Source organism: Empidonax traillii, unplaced genomic scaffold (assembly GCF_003031625.1).
Source record: "Empidonax traillii isolate 1590-97213 ecotype Southwest subspecies unplaced genomic scaffold, ASM303162v1 scaffold293:size840699, whole genome shotgun sequence".
In the NCBI taxonomy this organism is placed as follows: domain Eukaryota; kingdom Metazoa; phylum Chordata; class Aves; order Passeriformes; family Tyrannidae; genus Empidonax; species Empidonax traillii.
The window spans coordinates 578029-601215 of NW_020955486.1; the positions used below are offsets into that span (position 1 = coordinate 578029).

Genomic DNA, 23187 nt, shown 5'->3' on the forward strand with positions numbered 1-23187 from the left:
CAGTAGACCCCAAAGAATGCCTGGGAAATCCTGTTAGCTGTTTTCAATTCAGCTGCAAAACCATGGGGTTTATATATAATATATGCTATATAGGATGTTATATAGATATGTTTATATATGTGTGTGTGTCAGAATATAAGCAAACTGAAATATAGACAGAGGATTTCTGTAACTTGGAATAGGGTGAGTGCACGGACCAATCCCCTCTGAGCTGAGATGCCATCTTCGTGTGTAAACATTTCTGTAATGCTTAATCCACCATTTACTTCGAGGGGGCTGGTATAGTCTGCGCCAGAGCATCTCTAATATTTTCTCTTGTTATGTCTATGTGGCTGGCCACACACCCCATTTGCCTCCTTCAGACCAGAGCATCCCTAGGAGCTGTACTTTCAGGAGGGAAATGTGCTGGCAGGCCAGTCTGGAAGCAGGAAATTGCATAGCCCAGTGAGTTATAGTGGCATAGAATACCTGACTCCCCTTTGGTTTTTAACTGCAAATATCACAGTCTAGTATATCTAATCTGTTGCAGTTTACTCAATTTTGACCTCTCTGTGATTCCAGAAGGGGAAATACTAGAGTAAACTAGGGAATCTCCTTTCTTTTCTGACCTGAAACGTATGTTTGATTAGACTTAGAATGTGGCAAGAAATTCTGTACCAGCTCCCAGGGCTTCCTTTTCGTCTGTATAGGTTTTTTATTAATATTTAGAAAGTTTGCCTCTGGCAGTACTAAAGTGTGCATCAGAGGACAACAGTTGTTTACTGTGTTTGAACTGAAGAATCTCACCCAGGAGATCTCATTCACTTGAAGTTTACATCTCTCAATCTCGACTTGCAGAAAGAGATCGATGAATAACAATTGTCATTTTAGAGTTGCACCTCTCCAATTATTTATTTGGTTGTGTGTCTTTCCCATTGTACACGTAATTGGATCAGACACTAAAAACCAGATTGCAGGTTTTTAATGACAGCAAGCTCATACATCTTTATAATGAAATAAAAAAAAATAAACACACATATCCATCTGTAAAATGATAATGACACAGGAGCTCTCCCTCCCTACCAAAACCATTTAAAGTTAATTTATCTACTTTAAGAAACTACATTATATTCAGCAGACAGCTGACAGGTTACCCTTGGGAAGATCCATGTTTGGACATGACTCAAGATATTTTTTTTTTTTCTTTACCTCAAGCTGGCAGAGGCTACAAGTGTCACCCATACTAAAGCTGGCAAGTATTGAAGATGATGTTGAGTCTCCCTGAGAGAGTTGCATCTACATTTGCTGCTCTCAGTGCACCTTCTGGCAGCCAGTCTGAGCTGCTGACTCCAGACACTTCTAAAGCAGTGGGTGCAAAGATGCGAAAAATCAACAGCAGCGGCAAAATTTAGAAATCTTCTGTTACAGGACAGTTTGGGAGTCTGGAAGAGGGATCTACCTCTAAAAGCTGCCATGACCACTGCAAGCACATAACACTAGTCCACAGAGTTTTAGAACAGGAAATAGTATCCCTCAGTGTTTTTAGGTAGGGAGCTGTTTTCTCAAAATGCCTTCCCTAATGGAGCATTAAGCTCTTCTGACCTCGTATCTCCTTTTCTTGACCACAGAAATCACATGAAGAAAGGAAAAATTATGCTGGTATTCCTAACAAATATTTTTTTCTTTAGGAAAAGAAATGGTTTTCGTGTTTACCGTTTCTGATGAATTTGTGTTTCATGTTTTCCTTTGCATCAAGGTTTCAGGTGGAAAAAAGCTTTAAGAAAAATCTAATTAAAAGATAGTATAAAACAGGCTGTTTCTGCTTACAAATATAATAAGAACAACTATAAAACATGATTATGCTGAATTTTTTAACAATATATGTAAATAAAATCCATATAATCCAAACTTTAATGCTGAGAAATCTTAGCCTCAGGTGTATGTGGAGAGGGCAGTAATTTTCAAGGAAATAATAAAATTAATCATATCTCAACTTCATGTTTTTAGGACACTTGTCAATCTTTGTCCAGAATTCCTTTCATTAGTAGTTCTCACCTATTAAATCTTCAAAAAGTGTTGGCAACAAAAATTATAGAGAAGGGGAGGAAGTGTTTAAATTCTGTTCATTTAAACTTTGATAGTGAACTTGTAATTTACCTTGTGCCTTGAGTAGATGATGTGTATAAAGAGTGAGCTGATATCCAAGCAGTAATAAAAGCGTTGAAGTGTGAGTATCAGCTTACAACATTGCTATGCCCACACTGTGGTGTCAAATTAAGGGTAAGTCACATATAAAATATGATTTACAGTGGTTCAAATCATTCTTGAATTCCCTGTCAACTAATTACAATTTCTACCGTATTGTCAGGCAGGTGGAGGTGTTTGGGGTCTGAGGCATTAGTCTTCAGTTGTTGGTGTTAAATGTTTCATTGTTAGCAGCTGGTAAGATTGTCTGTGTTGTTTATTAAACATCACTTCCAATCTGACTGCACCCGTTGAAAACCCAGAAATAGACAAACTCTACTTTCTTTCTTTTCCTCAAAGCTTTTACAGTTTTACTTACTTAAAACTTTGATAGTATCAAGATGTGCATTTTCCTAGTAACTGTACTTACATTGCACTTGAATTACTGATCTCTATGATGAGTATAGTGAGCCAGTTACCTGAAGAAAAAGAATTAGTGAAAGCATTCAAAGCATATTAGTTTTTCTTCTTTTTTTTTTTTATTTCTTGTTAGAGTTATAGCAAAATAAAGCCTCCGTTTTTCAGTTTTCCCCTGCATTTCTTCCAGACTCCCTAATGTCTCACAGTCCCTTGTGAAATCTCCTGCTCAGATGTTTGTTTTTACCACTTTGTGAGCCTGTTTTTTGCTGTCCATTACACTTGTCACTGACCTGAAATATGAAAATGTACTGGAAAAAAAAGTTTTTATTCCCTGAAAATATTTTAAGCTCAAGTCTTCCTACAACATGTACAAGGGCAAAAAGACACAATTTTCTCTCCAATGTAATGGGATTTCCTATTACATTGGAAGGTGCTTTCTTTGGTTGAAATGGGAATACTCAGTAGCAAGCAAACATTTGTATTGTGTTACCAAATATGATTCAGCTATTCCCATACCTGAAAGAAACTGGTCCTGAGGGAAGCACGTTTAACTTGAATTCAGGGCATGCTTTGGGGAGGGCATGGATGGAGGAAAGAGAATCCTTAATCAGTTAATTTGTCAAAAGCATCTTCTCCTGTCGTGATCCCAGTATGTCATAACAGTCTGAATGGGGGAAGAAATATCTATCCCTCATTAGCCTTCACTAAGGACAGGAATAGTGTATGAGCTTCTGTCTTCTTAAAACTAACCATAGCAATGATTTGTCTGGGAAGAAACAGGAAAACCCTTAAGAAAGTTTTAAAATGAGATTGGCAGCAACTTGCTGTTCTGGTAGCTCTCTGCATGAACATCTTTCTAATCCTCTAAACTGGACTTTGCCTGAATCTCACCACCCTTTGCCACCATGCAGTCACTGGGCTGCATGCAGTGCTATTCTGAAACTTGGCAGTAAAATTTCAGATGCTCATTTGGCACTGTCTTTGCAGCCAAAGTTCAGAACACCCCTGCTCTGGTAGCTCAGAAGTGGTTTAATGCAATATATGCCCCTCTTTACGGGCCTTTTCTCAGTTGAAAAAAGAAATAGCTATTTGACCAATAATGTTCTCTTCACATCTATCCCTGAGAGGATCCTCCAGAAAGAGTGTAGCATGGAGAGCATCAGAGAAGCTGCCATACACTTGATTCATTTTGTGTACTGTACTTGAAGATTATGGCAATTGAGAGTTCTGAAATGCTTAGATGAGTAGAAGGGAGAGGTGAAAATCCAGAGGCTAAGACTTTTCTTCCAAGTATTTCCACTGCCTCTCTGTGGGGGTTCTTTGGCATTCTGATTCCTGAATGCCTGGTGGTTTCACAGCCCTAGTGATGACCTCTTTGCTTTGCCCCAAATCTCTTCTCCTGAGAAGAAATGCTGCAGCATTTTGTGTTGTGGAATATGTGTCACTAATGTAAGCAGTGAAGTTTGTTTGTTATGAAGACATTGAATAGAAAAAACCCATACAGTGAGGTATGTAAGTAGAGCATCTAGCAGTAATTCTGCTTTGGGTGTGAGAGATAATGGCCTGTGTTTCAGTGGTAATAAAAATGTTCTATTAAGTTCTCTGAACCCATTGCAATGTGCTAGAAAACAGCAAATGATGAAACAGTGCTTTAAGGGGAGCTTACACATCCAGTGAGCATAAAATAAACATATTAAAATAGAAAAAAAAACCCTGAATTCCAGTACTTGTTGTTTTATCGCTTCCATCATGGGTATAGGATAAAAGAAAACTCTTACTTGCTTGTTAGAAGAAGAAAGCTCCTACTTGAAGTTCTTACTTGGCAGATGTCAGTTGAAAGCTCTGCTAAGGAATATGCTGCAATGTCAAACTCTGTTGGGTAATTTTAGACAAATGTGTCATGTGTGACATGGAAATATGGCATGCTGTACATTAGTGATTTCCCAAGTGTTTGGATCAGGTAGTAATGTGCTGAGAAAGTGCTCTTTATCTCTCCACACTGTGTACTTGTATAGCAGTGGGGAAAGGCTTTTGGTAGAAATTACTTTAGTCAGAAAAAGAATCCATTTACAATATGTGCCTTCTAACATCTTTCAGACAATGCATTGTATTAAAGAGGCATTTTTTGATTAATGTTTTATAAACATTTTTCAGCATGACAGCTTAAAGTCCCTGTAAAATTGTAAATGCGTGCATAGTGCTCACTTCCATAAAGTCAAATGCCATCTCATAAAGTCTAGTTGGATCCTGTCAGTGACAGTGACACAGAATCAGTACCTAGGAGCATTAAAATTAATTTGCTTCATTTATATTACTGCAGTGATAGCTAGATGAAAAGAGTCCTATATTTAAATTAACTTAAAAATACCTTCAAATATTTTAGGGTTTTTATTATTATTATTTTACAGTTAACTAAATGTAGTGAAGTGCAGCATAATATTTTCATGGGCCTTTTAAGAAGGTGACTGCAAAATGGGGAAGTAGCAAAGGGAAAAGGGGTGGATGTGGGAGGCTATACTGTGTGCAAAGCTGGAGGAAGGATTAAATAGCTCTCACTCGTGCAGCCTACTAAAGAAACAGTGACCTTTGGCCAGGGCTGATACACTGCAGCCCTGGAGCCAAACTGGAACACCTTGGAGGAATAGAGAGCAAAGAGGACTTTCCTGTTATGGACTGTAAAAGCAGCCCTCTCACTCTTCCTTGCCCTGATTGAAGGTCATGGATACAGTGGATAGTGTTTCTCTTGCTAGTTTTTCCTCCAGTTTGCAAAGTGCCTATGTGAAAAAAAGAGCAGAGTGAGGACGCAAACAGGGAGAAAAATGAAATGTACTCCCTATCTTCTCTTGGCTGCAGTGGGATTGTGATGTCAGTGCCCACTGCTGTTAGTGGAGCTTAGTGATTTTAGTGGAAGTACCCAAAATTTACACTGCTGCAATGGGCAGAATCAAAGGTCTTGGGAAGCAAACACAAAGAGGCTAGAAATATGGGAGTGGAGAACAGGAGGGAAAAGGAGGAAGGGAGAAAATACAAATGGAAAAAGAGCCAGAGAGCAATGAGGAAGATGGGAACATGCACTGGTAGGAGAAACATAGCCAGGCAAAGGGGAAGAGGGAAATTTGGGTTAAAAATGGTCTTGTTTGAAAGGGATATATATGGAATGATCTCTGTGCTTCCTCCCTTCTGCTAAAGCTGTCTGTCTTCCTGGTCAGGTGGGGTGCTGCTTTCTAATCCAGCTGGATACCATGTTCCTTCTTTCTTTGGAAGAGGATGGGATACAAACCTTACTTGTGCCTGTCATGGTGTTTGGTCAGCTCTGATCCAAGAGATGGACACACATTCACGCAATAAAGCTCTTTAAAAGATTCTGGCAACTCAATAGCTTGTTAAACCCCTACTTTGAGCAAAGCTGCCTAAGTTGGCACCAAACCTTGGACAAAAACTTCGTCATTCAGGTCTCCTGATATGTCATGAGTGAGAGTCTTTGGCAGAGGAAGTTGAGCTGAGCTGCTGGAAGCCTGAAATTTCATAAACCACAACAGCATGAATGGGTATTTGTGGCATGAGCCTTCAGACCATGACAGCAATCCTAAACTTAAAGAAAAGATTATCTGGAAACTGATAATGCCAGTGTTCCTCCTCCAGTGCCAGTCAAGATGAAGACCCACAGAAGTCAGTCCATTTACCCTGAAATGCAGATAAGGACGATTAATGGCTCTGTGAAAACAAAAATGAAAAATCCTTACAGGCATTATTCTTTATACATGTGAATGCATCGTTAATGCTTCAGGTGGCAAATAAGTACCTGAGTAATACTATGGTGTGGGGAGAGGGAGGAGCTGCCATGTAGTTTTGAGGAAGCCGAAGACTGAAGTAGTGGTCTGGGTTTTTTAATATATGTAACTTGATCTTGTGCAGAATTTTAGTTGCCTTAGACTCAGTGTAGCTATCACACTCCATTGGCACTGGAAGCAATATGCTATAAAAAATGAGGGAAAGAGCAGTGAACAGACCGAAATAAAGATAACCATTTTGCTTAGCACCTTCATTCCTGAAAGAGTCAAACAAATTTCATTTACTTTCTTAATTCTGTCATAGCCATGCCTGCTCATGTTACTCCTGTTCCAGTCAGTGTTTTTGTTATAGCTGCTCTTAGTGCTAGTTCATAATCTCAACTTGAAAATGCATAATGGGCTAAGATTCAGCATATAGCCCAGGCATTACATGTCACTTTTCTTCCTTTGGCTGGGATTTGGTTCTCATTTGGTTTGGGTTTTCTTTTTGTTTTCTGTTTTGTTTTTTTCCTTTGTTTCAAAAAAAATTTATTTATATAAGAAAAATACAGGTTTGAGGTTTTCTAAGAGAGGGAAAAGTATTTAAGCATGTTTTTCCTAGTTGGATGCTTACATGGGGTTTATATATTTGGAAAATATTAGCAGTCATACTGATGCTTTCAATTACTGCTATTAAAAACTTTGGACAACATAAAAAAAAAAATCCATGCTGTTTTGTTTTAGCTTTAGGGTAATGTTACTGATGCAAGAATTTGTGATTATACTATGTGGATCTCTGTCATGAAATATTTTCTGAGAGAGTTGCAGACTGGCAGAGCTGGAATTATAAAAATCAAAAAGTGCCTAATAAGGCAACAGGGCCTTTTCAGTTTCCATTGAACTATTCCTTACATGCAAAAATGATTATTATTTCTTCTTTTCACCAGTTAGCATTTCCTGGTAAATAACAGGAATTTTAATTGCACATTAGTAGCTTACAGGAACCTATTGTTGTGACATGTATTTAAACAAGCTGTGAATTAAGAACCTCTTTCCACCCAGCGATCTAATTACATTTTCACACTAATTATAGTATTTTGTATTTATATTTGACAACTTTAATTTTCTTTTCCTAGTTTACTGAAATAGCTTTTCTCGAGAGAATTTACCTTTTAGGATGGAATTTCTTATCTTTTCTTTCAGAAAATGTACAGTAATCTAAAGCATGTCTCAGTCCCTTTGGGTCCATTCTGTTCCCGTCTCTGCTGTTAGTTTTCTGTGTGATCTTAGGCTGGTCATTTTAGTGCTTCTGATTCTCCGTAGGAGCCCTGTTCAGCTTAGTAAAGTGGTTTTGGATCTGTGGATGAAATTGCACTACCAAAACACCAGGTACCATCTTATGCACATAAATATACCAAGTTCATAGCTTGGAACTCTCGTATATTTTTCTGAGATTAGAGAATAGGAAAGGACCCACAAGGGTCAAGTTGAGACTTGGAAACAGGCAATAAAACCTTTGACTGTTTAAAAAAACAGAATGATGGGTATATGAAGTACATTATATGTCTTAGTGTAATGAAAAAGCCCATTTAATTTCTATCCTAATATTATCTATTCCCAAGCTCCAGAAATTACTGTTAATAATAAGCACCCCTATGGTGCGATACATCCATGATGTTTTGAACTTAATTATAATATTGAAATTAAGCATGCAAGTCTTTATTTATTTGATTGGGTCATTCCCTAGAAATACTCCTGTAAGTAAAGGCTACTAGCATGGGGGTGAGATTTTTAGTGGTGTAATGTGATGAAGCTAATAAAAGTACTTACAAGAAATGGTGCTGTGAAAACATCATGAAGATTTCAGTGAGCCTAATCATGTGTCAGCAATGGTGGGGCATTAGTGAAGTGGTAGTATTCAACAAATAAGCCATTTGCTAACTGAGAGGAGGCAATTTTTATGAAGGGAAACCTGAAAGGGTGTTGAGAATGGGAATTTATCCAACATAAAAAGAAAAGTTTACATAAACATGGCAACTTTGGCTGAAACATCTGCTAATAGGGAAATGGAGGGGCATGTGGCACAAAGCTCAGCTTCTTGCCATTGCTGAGAAAGGAGACAAGGCAGGGCCACGTTGGATGGGTATTTGAGCAACCTGGTCTAGTGGAAGGTTGTCCCCTTGGCAGGGGTTTTGGAACTGGGTGGTCTTCAAGGTCCCTTCCAACCCAAACCATTCTGTCATTCTATGGGACATTCAGATGAGCTCTGTGAAAGCGGTGGTTAGTGTGCTTCGCTGCAAGGGGGATACTGGCAGAAAATTCCTAGAAGGACATTTAAGATGAGGGAGAAAATAAGGTATGTTCTCAGGAGGCTCCTGAGGAATCCCAGCTGCTCTTGTTGGTGATGATGCAAATATCTGGTCAGGCAAGACAGAGCTGGTTGCAGGTTTTGCCCACACCTGCACTCTGTGGAGCATGGTAGCAAAGTTCTAAGATTTAAAGAGATAATTTTGAACAATACCACGTTCAAAGTAAACCTAATCAATTTCATTACTGGAAAACTGAATGACGTTTGATTTTACTTATCATATTATCAAGTGGGAAGACTATGCATGGAGTTGTCTAAAAAAATTAGTGCTGTTGAGTGCAAATTCAAGCTCGGGGGAAAAATGGCCCATCTTTAGCTCCCAACATTCACTTCTCTTCCTTCTGCATCTACCAGCTTCTTACTCCAACTGCTGCCTAACTCTTCTTAGGCATGAGCACTTCCTACTGCTCACTCAGTTTACTAAACCTTTTCTCTCTCATGCTCTCTCCTGAAACACACAGGTAGAGCAGAGACATGAGCACTCACCTGCAAAGTGCTTGACTCTGCCTTGACTTCATGAATCAGTCAAAGCAGGGAAGGCTGTCATTTGAGTGCTCACCAACTGGCAAGGGAGTGTGCCAGGAAATCATGACCCTTCTCCAGTGGTGAACAGACTGAAGAAAGGTCACAAGCAGGAATTGGGCAGATTGTATGGAGGACAGTCATGCAAGCACAAAACAGCACAGTGTGAGAAAGTAGTAAATAAGCAGTAGGGAACTATGCTCAGCAACTGAACAGTCATCCTATAGCGGAATGTGTCGTATGTGAAGCCTTCAGCAGCAGTTTGACAACTCTTAGAATAGTTAGAAAAGATCTTTTATGGCATTCCCTTCTCCTCCCCTTCTGCCACAGAACTTTCTCCGCTGTGTGTTTTTTTGTGTTCATGTTCCTGCTGGTTTAGGTCAGATTTTCTAATGTATAAAACTTCTGAGTCTTCATTTGGTTTCTTTTGGGTTTCTTTCTTTTATTGGTGAAATGTCAGTGTAACATAAAGTACTTTCCTTTTATGTGGAGCTGAAAGACTGAGGTGAGAATCTGTTTCCTGTTTTTCTGCCTGCAGGGATTCCCATGCTGAAGATCGTATTTGCGGGTTATGAGCACCTGTCCTTAATTTCCGTCCCCTTGCTCATCTATCATCCTGCTCAGATTCTTCTTGGCAGCCTGTTGGTACCAACGATAAAATCCTGGATGGTTTCTAGGCAAAAGGTAAGAATTGCTGGGTTTGATTCATAATGGAAATTGTGCTGTGGGGAAAAAAAATACCTAAACAAAAGTCTTAAACTCCTCAGGTTCCTTCTTGGTGATCCTGGGGATTTTTCTGTTGCTTTGCTTTCACTATGACAGTGATAATCAGAGCAGTATCAAATTAAAAGTGCTGAATTTTATCCCCCTTTGAAATGGGAGCTGAAAAGACTGAAAACTTTTTTTTTTCCTTGGGTGACCCTTTGGAATAGCAAGAAGTCTACAGCAGTCTAGTGCATCACATTTCATACCAAAATTATGACATGGAATAGCTTGTAGGATTATAGATTATAACCTGGAGGGTTTGGCATCAACATCACTGATTCAAATCATGCTTATTTCAGTACAAATTGAAGGCATTGATATCTGACAGCCACTCTGTGATTTATATGAAATAATTGCAGTGGGTTTAGTTGGATTCTCAGAATAGTAGTAACCACCTTGCAAAAAGCTAGTCCATGAAATAGATTTTAAAGATCAAGTGGCAAGTGAAGCAGCCAGTTTAAGTGATGCTTCATACTGTGGGAAGCCCAGCTTCACCAGTACCCCACACTCTCCACTTACAGTGCAGAAATTTTATTTATAATTCTCATATTTCCAATTTTCAGCTAAACCCAACAGGCTGTCATTTTACTAGCTTTACTCCACTAAAGTAACCTTGCTAACCTGAATGCTAAAATTCTAAAAATCTATGATTTGCCTGTGTTACCTGAACTGTAAAAAGCAGGAAAACTCTCAGTTTTCAGGAAGTGGGTTCAGAAATCAGACTTTTTTAAGATATACTGATCTTAGCCTCCAAAAATGGAAATTTGAGAGTCAGATGTCATTTAGCCAACAGTCTGAAAGCCATGGTTTTTCTTTTAATCATAAATTATCAGGAAACGTTTCAGGCTGTATAAAGAAAATTCCATGCTATTCCTGCAGAAATATAGCCTAAAGTTAATTCAGTGACAGAACAACCCCTGCAATGCTGACTTCTCTTCAGCATGTCACTGCACTCTACTGCCAAGACCAGGAGTGGAGCTGGAGCTCATCCAGACCTCCCTGATCCTCAGGGCAATAATGGCCTTTAGAGGCTGCTGTCAGCTGCTGCAAGTTAAAACAGCCTTTAAACAGAGCATCAGAACAGTCAACCAGCACTGGAGAGATTTACAGTTCACCAGCACTAGTTTCTTATTCATTAAGCATCAAATAAACCTCCAGTGCTAATCAGACTGTAATGCTACTGTAGAACCACTTTGGGGGATTGTTGTTCTGTTGAAGCAGTTTCTTCGGTTGGTCTTCTGTATTATTCACAAATGTTATTTTAATTACTCTTTGAAAAAAATCAATGAGGTTGGGTCTGGTACAGTTGCAATAAGTATAATAGAAGTGAATGTTTTGACTGGATAATGGTCTCCCGCTTTGAAAATAAACATGTCATCATCACCCTTGATGTTTATTTTCTATAAACACCTTGGCTTCATTTTGGCATCTCTCTTGCAGGGGGAGGTGGTTATCCAGTCACAGTACTCAACTGCAGTGACATTCTTACTTAATTATGATAGTACATGTGATCTGGTTGTATGAAATTGAATTTAAATATTTAGAGGTTCATCTTCGCTAAGGTATTTCTAGTTTGTAAATATGGCAGCAGAACCTGCCAAACTACAAAGTTAAAAAATTGTTTCCCCAAACAAAATGTGGAATGATGTCTCTCTCCAAAGTCTCTTGCTGAATAATATCCAGAAGACTAATCTCAAGTGGATTTCACAGTAGTTAAATGCTGGTGTTTCTGAGGGGAATATAGCCTGTTTATTTTTAGGGGTTTGGATTTTTTTTAAGGGTTTACATTTTGCTGGAGTGATTTTCAAGCAGTGCTTACAGACTTTAAATGTACAATATTAAAGGTTAATGTCTGCAATAAGGAACCCCATCAGACATCTCTCAGACTGAAAACTGCTTGTTTAGGTGACCCACTGGAGATGAGAATTCTCGCCCTTGACAGACAAATGCCAGTCTGTCAGGGCTTTTCACCCAAAAGACTGAAGGAAAACAGAGATCCCAGATTTTCGGTATTTGCAAATGTCACTGATTTCCCTCTCACTCAGGTCAATTTGTCCTGCACAAGAAAGCACCAAGTTTTCTTGTTGCAGAGCACACCAACAGCCAGCATCCTTCAGAGCGACCACATCAGTATACAGGAGCAGCTGAAAACCTAACGCCCTTTGAGCCTGTCACATTGCTCTCCTAAGTTAGAGAGGCTCCTTCCTCCAAACTGGAAGCATGATTATCTGTCACTGAGTTGAACTTCTGTTGCACACTGAATAAATGGCTCAGCTACCATAGTTGGCCAACTCTGTGGGGAAGACAGAGCTGGACCCTGCCGCCAAATAAAGGCATGGGGTTTTTCTCTTCTTCCGCAGCAGTAGACTACAGCTTCAAAAACATCAGGTGTCCCCTGGCATAAGATCACCTCTGGACTGGTGGGCCTTGGCTTGTTCTTACCTTTTCTCAGGAAGGAAGGTATAATTATTGAGGTGCATGACATCCACCACTGCAGCAGTGACTATCCTATGAGCAGGCTTTGAGCCATGTTGAAGGAAGCCAGGGATAGCAAAGGTGTTGGCAGAAATTTTCTTTGCATGCTTTCCCTAAGTGGGTCAGAAGCTCTTCTGTCTCTGCCACAAGGAGTTTGAGCGGGCTCCAAATAGTTGCTTTCTAAAAGGCATCTGAGACCCATCTCCTTTTCCATCACTGGCACTGTAGGCATAGCCCTTGTGTTTCCTCTGTGAAGGCTGTCTGTGTATGTGTATGGGCTATCAGAGACAGAAACATCATCACAGAACCCAGAGTGGCCTGTTAGCTCCGTGCTGACTCCTCTCTCAACCTCCCAGAAGTACACGCAGCACTTTGTTGCCCCTTATAAATGAAAATCTTATCTTGGTTTTGTTTTAAAAATATGAATAGTGATTGTTTTGTTTGCTGTTCACAGGCACTGAAGTTAACCAGGCAACCCAAAGCACCCGTGAAGGTATAATTGTGGAGATGGCCTGCGTCACAGTGAATGTATATATGTACTATACTGTACACATGGACAATTGAGACAACTGGGTTTTGTGAATGTTGCTTCAGTGCGTATTTTATTTTTATATATATATATATATATATTAAAAGATACCTGTTAAGTGCCTTACAGACGCATTTTTGGCAAAAGCATTGTTTCCAGAAGCCACTATGTTGGTTACTGCAAGAGGTTTTACAGTATTTTGGAGTCCTTTAGTTTTTTATTTTTCTAAGCAAGTGAATGGTCATGACTGACAGCTGTTTCTTCCATTGCCCCTGCTTTGAAGCCAAGGTGCACCAGCTGTGAGTCTCTGTTTTAAACTAGCCAAAATGACCAGAAGCCTATCCCACTGCTGGCTTACCCTGGGGAAGAGTTTTCTGAAGGTTTTTTTCTGAGATTGACTTGAATTTCTGTGTGACTCTGTTACACTCCATAGTCATATGACTGTGACATGCCTTTTTCTTCTGAGTTTGTGTATACTCAGCATGGGGCCATCCATTGGATAGAAGCTGAGAAGCATGAATCATTTGCATTTGTTGACACAGTTGTCTAGACATTCCTTCAAAGTTAATGGTTTCTCAAGAAAATTCTTTCAATTCCATTGTATGATACTGTGCCATTGTATATCTTAAATGCCTCATAAGCTTCTTCAAAGAAATGGTCTAGTGATTGGGTTCTGAGTGAAGTATTTGTGTTTGCAGCTATCTTTTTGTAATTTACCCCTGAAGAAGACCAATTTTGGGGTTCCTTTTTTTCCTTTTCCTTCCCCTTGTGCAATGCCCAGAGACCTACAGTGACAGATTTTAGGATGCTAATATTGAAGCAGAGCCTTTATTGTAGTATGCCAAGCTATGTTTTCTTTATTGCTGCATTGGTAATAATACCTTGTGAGGACAAGAAACTTGACAATTTTTATTTTTTTTTTGTAATTAAAAGGATCCTTAGAGTAACAGAAATGCTATCTTAGCTCATTTGACAATCAGCCACAACTTTTTAAAAAATAATATTACTCTTTTTAATAAACTTATATAACAAAAGAATACTAAATACTATTTATAAGAGAAGTGTTGAAGAGAAAGGAATGCAGGCATGTATTTAAACATATAACCAGCAATGCATCTTGTCTGGATAGATTTCAGAAACGTTCATAGTCCAGACTGGGAGGTGTACCCATGTGCAAAAAGTATGCTGGCAATTGTGCATTAAAATATTAAAAGTAATTAAAGAAATAGGTCAAACTTAGATCGATATGAATGCAGAAGTTCCATGTGTGTCATGGTTAACATTGCAGCTAATAGTGCAGCTGAGTGCAAACACCTTGGAGCAGATCTTTAGGAAATATAAACTACCGTAGCTCTGAAACGCTGCAGCCGTTTACACAAGCTAAAGATCTTTTGTGTGACAATAGGCATGTGAAATTCATATCCTTTTGCCTTAGTGAAAAAATAATGTACTTGGTTTACCCAGTCTGTTATTTCTAGTCCTTTATTCCTGTGAAGAACAGGAAAGTAATCTGGTACCAATTGCTGGTGCTTTACCTGACGGTGAGTCTCTGTTGCCGTCTGTGTGAGAAACTATGGGGTGTGCTGACAGCATCACCCTGTTCAGGATTGTTATCACCAGTAAAACAACCATGTGACAAAGGTGTGGGAGGTGGCAACATGCTGACTTCTTTCTTCCCTGGAGGGGGATCGAGCTCTTCCCACTGAGGGGGTGAGACAGCTGAGGGACACTGTCCAGTGCCCTTGTCCCCCAGGGCTGTGCGCTCTACTCACTGGCCATTGATGCAAGGGGCAGTGGGCAGTGGGCAGTGAGCTCATGGATTTGATCAGTGCATCCCGAGTAGCATGGGCAGATTCACCTGCGGGGAACTGGAGAGAATAGCATGCATGTTCTTGGGCCAAATTCAAGGTTCCCCTTCCCTAAGCATGTTAAGTAGTAACTGGCTCCTTATGGGAAAAGAATTCCTTTGGGCTTAAAAATCCTGCTTGCAGCAGGGGACTGTTTCTCAACTCAGGACAGTTTCCTTTTGTTCTGTTTCCATAAATCTGAATTTCCAGAGTATATAAAGAGTCGATCCCAATTCCACTGAAATCAGTGATTCTTTCTATTGATTATGAATGGCAGAACAACAGGCCCAGAAAGAGTGTCCACTTCTTCAAAATATATAGGAAGAGTTCAAGCAGACAGTAACTGACTGTGGTTGTGTCAATGCTGAATAGTCAGAACACTGCAGGTACCCTTACTGAGCTACCTCTGTGTACTGAATCGACGACTTTCAGTACATCCAGCAACTTGCTTATTTTCCACTGAACACATCCTTTGTTTTTTCTTAATTTTCTTTCCACATTTAAGAATATTTCAAACTGGTTTATGATGTAGCTTTGTTGGAGTCTTTACAAAGTCCTTGTTGATTGCTTGGAGCAGCCTAAATATTGTGTATGAGTGTTAGAGGTGTTGGTCTAAAGGGAATATAAAGCAAAACTGAAATACATGTTTTAAATCCATACTTAATGAAACTTAATTATGTACATCAATTTTGTTACATTTAAAGACTGTTAAGATGTTTAGTTTATGACTTGTTATATGTCTTTAATATACAGAATTGTTTTGAATTTAATTTTGTTAATAGGAAAACAAGATAAAATTACTTATCCTCTAGGTCAAATTTTACCTCTGTTATCTATGTTTCGTTCTTTTGTGGGTGAGCTTTAAAACTGTTGGTTTGTTTAAAAAAAAAAAAAACAAATCCATGAACTGTATGAAAATACTTTATTAACTAAACTTGGGGAAAGAAAGTCCTCAGAATACTGCCAGTTGTCATCAACTGAAAATTAATTCATTGAACCCAAACAATTTTCCAGTAAAGGGTTAGAACAGTACTGAAATCTTTTCAACTTCTTGACTTTAAATGTAACCAATATTAAACATAATCAGGCAAAATGAGAGCTTTGCCCATGTTAAAACATGAGGATTTTCTTGATCATCAACACTTCTTATTTCTGCATCTCTATAATCCCATCTAATGATAGCAGAGGTAAAAAACCCCACCCAAACAGTAAAACAGCACTTCAGAGGTCACAGGGAACGTTAGCACTTTGTGTTGAGTTACTCAAACATGTTATTTCCCTTTTTGTGCACTAAATCGAAAAGCTTTTGTTGACTCCAGTAATTTATCTTACCAAGATAAATAATTTTTAATGTACTTAAAATCAAAAGCGTGGCTGTGTTTTTTCTTATAGATCCTCTAGTTAGTGGGAATAGGTTATGTGACAGAAAGGCAGTCTCAGCAGAAGCTGCACAGTTGTGCTTGTTCACAGAGCAGAAGGAGAGTAATCTAGCAGCTTGGTTTTACAGAAGTAGTCCCCTATGTTACTCTGGCAGTCAGGGAAAAAGGAGCTGTTAGTTTTATTTGTGTATGGTTTTCTGTGGAAATATCTTGACAGCAGGAGGTTAGAAGGCAAGATGAAATATGGTCTGTCTGCAAGCACATTGATTTATGTGCAAGTGCATACGTGCATAAGAGATGAGCAGTTATATATGTAGAAATGACTAGAAAGGACCAAGTCCCTGGTATACATTTTTTTGCAAGACTGCATATGGAGAAAGAGCTACTTTTTTTTGATGTTATTCTGCCATTAAAAATGAAATTTCAGACACTGAACTGTGTTTTGTATTAAATCATAATCTCATACAGAAGCTTTACAGCAGACAATCACGGCTTTGTATTTGTAAACTGTAGACTATTTTGCACTTAAATAGATGTTGATGCATTTGGGAATTGCAGCACAGTAAAGGGCTAAATCATAGTTTCTCCATTTTGTTATAATCCAAAAGCATTTTTATTACTGTTATTATAAAGTGCCAGAAACACAGGCAGTCCCTCGCAAACACATTAAATAGACAAGAGACTAAATTCTGCCCTTGGTTACACTTGCACATCTCCAGTGCAAGGTTGTTAAGCTGCGGAGCGGTCTCCCCAGGGAAGCTGTTTGAAGAGCCCTGCCATTGTTCTAACAAAACTCAGGGATAATGTAGCACATGACGAGAGGAAATGAAGAGTATTTTACTTTAGATTTGGTGGCCTGCCCTTTCCAGCATCTTGCAAACTGAATCTCTCTTTCTGACTCCCTGTTTCCATGAGTAGCCCCAGTCTCCCAGGCATCCTGTCAGGACAGTGTCAGATGAGGGACATCTGACATTTTCCTTTTTCTCACTTCAACACATTTGCCATTTTCTCACTTCAACCACATTATCCCTTTTAATAATTAGACTGTGCCTTCTTTGAGGAAGCATTTTGGCTTCAACTCTTGAAAGTTTATGTGAATGGTTCCTGTAGAATTCTCATTCAACAGAGGGCGCCCTGCAAGATGGTAAGTAATCTTCTGCAGTCACATGGACAAGGACTTGCCTGTGGCTTTAACTGTGCAGGACTAGAGAAAGCAAGAGAAAGCAATGCTGGGAAGTGCAGCTGTGAGGCATTGCTCCAGGCAGGTCTGCTTCCTTCTGGAATCTAGAAGTATAGCAGAGGTCATGGAAGCAGCCTCTGAATTGTTCTCTTGACAGAAAGGTGGAGAGTGAGATCTTCAGTGAGAAGTGAAATCAAATTTGTTAGTGATCAAAAGGACAAGAGAGATCCATGTGTTGGAAACAACTGGTGCCAATGAGGCCTCTCGGCTCCCCCCCTAAGCAGTCTTCATGCAATATCAGCTTCTCAGTCCATCAAATTGCAGTAATCAAGTCTGGAGCTGATGGGAGCATGAGTCACCTCTTAATTTTCTCATCAGTGGAGGCCAAGTTTTCAAAATAGTTTTAGATGCATTTCCACAGAGATTTCTGCGAGCCAGTGACCTACAGAGTGACAAGAAAATGAGCAATAGCTGCTGCTGAATCAGCCTCTGCTCCTTGCCACCTACCCTCCTGACCACAGTTTTGGACAGGGAGGGAAGGTAAATCAAAGGCCTTCAGAATTGCTGTGCAGAAAAGAGCCCAGCGCAGCACCTGGATTTGTTGAGAAATAAAATAACCTGTGAATTCTTAGGCTGCCTGGTAGGTTCAAATGAACCCTGACTTTGTAGCTTGCCCTGACCAGAAGCAGGCATGAGATTAGAAATTGGTTGTGATCCCTGCTCAGAGAGGCAGCCAGCACCCAGCAGCTGCAGCACACAAGAAGAGGCCACGCATCTCCTGAGGATCCCGTGCTGGTGCGTATTTATTGTCCACTCTTTACCTGTGTTAAAATTGCCACCTGGCACAACCATTTTTCACCCAGTTAAGAAGAATTAAAAAAGCCTCTGGGTGGTCTCCTCTGTGGGTGGGCTCCATCTAGTATAATAGTCGCAAAATTAAAGGCTTGCAGACGTTAGCATGGTGGAGTTGGTTCATCTCTGTAAGAGAAAACTTAACATTTGTGGTCAGTTTTCTTATGAAGTGATTCAAAATTCTAAGGGAAATCAACTGCCCTAAAAGGGAAGAAAATGGCCTTCCTTGAAGGAAAGACAATTTCATGGATAAAATTAAAATTAAAAAAATTATGGAGGTCATCTAAAAGGTAAAAAATTATGGAGGTCATGTAAAAGGCTGACCTTTTACCAAAATAAATGCAGGAAATAAAATTTGAGAGCCCTGTGACAATAACTGAGTATGAAATTCTATTGACAAAAGCTTTTGCAGTTCTTTGCTCCCTCTGTTTCTTAGCAATGTGACTGCAGTCCATCCCTGCTGGTGTCCTTTGTCTGCTGCACTGCCCATACCCAAGATGTTACAAAATGATTTTATTTCCTGATACCTTCCATGTGTAGTTTTGCCACTTCTTGTCAACACTGTTTGATGAAACACGTGATAAAATGTCTTTTTCCCTATCTTCAATCTAAATACCCCTCTTTTTTTTTTTTTTTTTTTTTTTTTTTTTTTTTTTTTTTTTTTTTTTTTTTTTTTTTTTTTTTTTTTTTTTTTTTTTTTTTTTTTTTTTTTTTTTTTTTTTTTTTTTTTAACTTCTCCCAGTTAGCTGTCCCTAACATGTGTCTCACCAAGTTGATGCTCTCATCTGCTCTGCAAGCTCTCTTAGAGACTCCATCCTGTAGCCAAGAAACCAGGGCAGCTTTCCAAGATGCTGCCTGGGGAAGCAGAACTCAGCTTTTTGTGCTGACACTGAAGAACAAGAACTTTGCCCATGCAAATTATGATTCCTGTGTTCTTCATTAGGACTTGCAGCTCCTCTGGAAGGAAACACCCGCATGCACACGGGCCTGCAGCTCACTGCTTTATCTATTACAGTCACTGTCCATCCTTTGGGCAATCCCATACCACTGTTGATACGTTTTGCCAAGTTCTCCAGCAAATTCTTGCATGTCCTGTTTCATAATATTGTTTTGAATTAGAGATATTTTGGGAGAACCTCTATTTTTCTGTATAAAAATTGCAAAAACCAATTTTTTTTAATTTATTTTAGGTCACTTTTTGTCTGAAAAATTAACTGTAATTTCCAAATATTGGCTCAGGACTAAAAAAGATGCATGTAATCTATTTGCCTCACACATTCACTCTGCCCCATCCCCAAACCATACCCTCTTTCAGGTACCTCACAGAGAGTTGCCTAGAGCCCTTTTTAGAAAACAGCTACAACATCTGTTTAGGTCCAATTCCCTGATAAATAAAATATATCCCAGAGGCATAATAGCATACTAAAAATAAGAGTATGACACAATTTCAGCCAGCTAATATGGTAACTTTGATGCAGCTCACGGAGTGTTAATGTGAGAAGCCTGTATCTTTCCAGCTCGGCTGTCTGGGAGCATCGTGCATGGATCTCTCCCCGAACCAGAGCCAAATACCACAGCATGAGCGGCAGTATGGGAGCAGTACTGTGCCACCCTGTGCTTACAAGCTCCCTGCTTTCTGGCCTCTTCAAATGTAAAAACATAGTGGAATATGAGAGATTTTGCATGAGTCAGGAGAACAGAACAGAAGTGTTGCTGTCTGTGGAGCCTGACTGTTATCGTGCTTCTGTTCAGGTAGCACGTATTTGAGATGTGAGACATCAACGTGTAACCTCTCTGATTACAAGAGACATAAAGAGTTCTGTAGAGCTATACTACAAAGAGCTATCAATGTTCCCAAATAATCCCATTTTAAGTGTCTCTTGAGACATTGTTCAAAAAACAAGAAAACTCAAATCTCGCTGGTATCAGTTTTTTTGAAAGATTTTTAGGTAGTAGTTGTTTTTTTTAAAAAAAGTAAGGTGCATAGTACATGTAGAAAAACACTTTTCCATGTGTATCAGGATGTGTGTTAAACCATTACTTTCTAGGCTCTATGATTTAATATTTTACAAATATTTATGAATGTATTTTGCTTATCTAATACTCTACTTTCAGTAGCAAACTCTCTTTGCTAACTCATCCCATTTGAAATTTTAACTTTGGTACATATAAAAATATGCTTCAGTGTATTGCCAGCAGCAGCTTTCTATGTTTAAAAAATTATTTAGTGAGAAATTTCAGTATTTTCCAATACTAGTGAAACTAAAATTTAGTTTGTTTAGATGGCATAGTGATATTCTTTGAAAAGCTGCTGCTTTGAATGTGCTAGGAATTTTTTGTCTGAAGCCCCAGTTTAGGAGTTTATTGTCTTAGTAACAAAATACTGGCTCTGAACAATCCCAGAAGCATAATACATTAGCAGAAGGAAAACAGTATTTATAGCCAATAATTCGCCTGTTATAAATTACGACTGTAAAGAAAGAGAAAAGTGTTCCTTTTTAAACCTTGCTGCCAGATTCTGGTTTCAGCGATGCTGAGTAAGGTAAGTAATGTTCTTTTGATTAACAGTCAAGCCTTGAGTGGTTTTCGTTTAAAGAAGACTTTATTAAGCTTTTTTCTCAAATTCATCTTTTTTGTTCTGTTTTGAACAGACTTCCATCTGAAGAAAACTCTCAATGACTTTTTAGCCTACATTAAATCCCCACTGACAAACAGATGAGAATTATTATTAATTTGCTCCAGAAAGAACTAATAGGCTTTGCCAAATAAATCATGCTGATCACTAAGTGTGCTATTCATCTCTTCTGCAGATTATTGCTTAAAAGCCATGATAGTTGTCCTTTAAAAATCAAAAGTCAAGTAAGTCCTTTGACTTGAAGTAAAAAATTTGAACTGATGGTTGTCTTGGTCCTGACTATTTTTTGGTTTTTTGCAGTTTGGAAAATGAGAGGGCTGGTGAGCACAGATTCTTGGTGAGTGTGGATTCTTACCTTCTAGGAAACTTGACCACATGTGGAGACTGGAGGTAACTGGTGTGTGTTAATGAACGGTTGAGTTATTTATCCCTGCCCAGTAGTACAGAGCACCCCAAGTCTTCTGAGAAGCCAGAAACCACCAGCAGAGTTGAACTCCTTCACATCACCTTTGCCATCATGTGTCTGTGTGTCTGTCTGTGTGTCATGGTCCAGGGACCAGCCCAGGTCCTGAAGTATTCAAGTATCTTCCACAGTTTCAGTTCCTTCTGTTTTGGAAGTAGTAGATACTTTGTGCTCCTCTTGTCTTTCAAGAGTACAATGTAGGTAATTATGTGATAACTTATTAGCAGTTTGTTGATTTGAGCTTAGCTGGTACAGTCACTTGTGACTCTGTAGCACATGCTTCATCATCTTTTTGATTTTTTCCTAATTAATTGAAGAGTCTGATCATCCACTTCCAACTAGTTTTTAAGTACCCTCAATTATTTTTTTGTTTTGGAATTGATTTAGAGTGGGAACATGTCTCAACTAATTGCAAGGCATAACACCACAAAATTGTATGAATTAACAAATACTAATATGTACTTAGCATCTATCCTAGATACCAATGTTTATACACACACACAGAGGATGCTGCTACAGGCTGAAATTAGAAGACAGCAACAGTGTAGTTTATCCAAAGTCAATATTTCTCTAGTAAAATTCAGATCAGCATGAGGCATATATCCCATTCAGATTGGCTGTTCAGCATCTTCACCAATAACAGGACTTTCTAGTTGACCCTTATGCCAGTAGAAGTTGTGGTTCTAGCTGATACTACTGAATTAACATTCCTTGTGAGGTATTTCTCCAAATGCTTTGACCACATACTTTTAATTTCTCCTGTTTGTCATTAAAATGATGCATTATAAATTTGCCAAGTCATGCAAAGCAGCACCATTTTGTATCTTGGGTACACCACAAATTTTCACAGGAAAAAATATGTTTAGAAACACTGGGGCTGTTTGAACGTTAATTGTTGTTATTGTTGTTATTAATTGCTATCTTTCAGTATCTTCCATCCTTGAAGTTTAGCTACCTCGTAATATCGAAAACCCATCTGTACAGGTACCAGAAAACAAACAAACAAACAAACAAACAAACAAAATAAGAAAAATAGGAGAGAAGAGGAGGGGAGGAATCCATGTGTGGTGTTTAGTGGCTTTTTTACTCAGAATATTGTACCTTCATAAATAATTAAATGTCTCTTCTTTTTAAAATATTTTGAGCTCTTATTTTTACATGGATGGATTTTACAACACCAGAAATTCAGCCTCTCACTGAGAAAAAAAGGTGAAAAAAAGAAGAATGGAAATACTATTAAGGCAAGTTAGACCAATGCAAACCTTTTGCCAACTCCTTGAAAGAGATCTGAAGAAGTGTAAACACATGGGGCCTACATTTCCCAAAATAAGAAGTGATGACAGATGCTCAGCTGGCACTGACACATCAGGTAACCATCACTCTGGGAGGACAGGTGCTTTCTGAAAACTGTACTCTTTTAAAAAGATTGAAAAAAAGCACTCAAAGACTGAGGTGCCCAAAAATTAATTTGGTTTGCAACTATGGATTTTGCCTCTTTCTCAAGTCTCTTATTCTTCCTTCTTTGTGGCTTTTCTTCCTTGCTCTGTCTGAAACCAAAAGAAAAAGGGGTAAAAAACCCTATGGGGTTAGAATAAGGGGTATATGCACGTATTAGTTGTATATTTCCTTATCAGTTCGCAGGTTAATTTCTAGATGCCATTTTCATTATATCTTTTCTTTGGTTGGTTGGTTAAAGATTCTCAGGAGATTTTCAAAATACACATTTATACACAGCAGAGGCACTGCGAGTGGAAAATGCAACTTTGATTCTGCCCTATTGTTCTGGCCACATACCAAAATGCTTCATTTTGCTCTGGTG

General features: G+C 38.8%; 1 protein-coding gene across 2 annotated transcripts in view; it reads left to right on the forward strand.

Moving 5' to 3' along the window:
• SLC10A7 (solute carrier family 10 member 7) overlaps positions 1-16673 on the forward strand; it is a 149219-nt gene extending 132546 nt beyond the window's left edge. For both annotated transcript variants that reach the window (XM_027890643.1, XM_027890645.1), the window contains 2 exons: positions 9782-9927; positions 12938-16673. In XM_027890643.1, coding sequence (XP_027746444.1) covers positions 9782-9927; positions 12938-12982 — 191 coding nt within the window. In that variant the 3' untranslated portion in view covers positions 12983-16673. The remainder of the gene's footprint in view (positions 1-9781; positions 9928-12937) is intronic.
• Positions 16674-23187: the final 6514 nt, after the last annotated feature.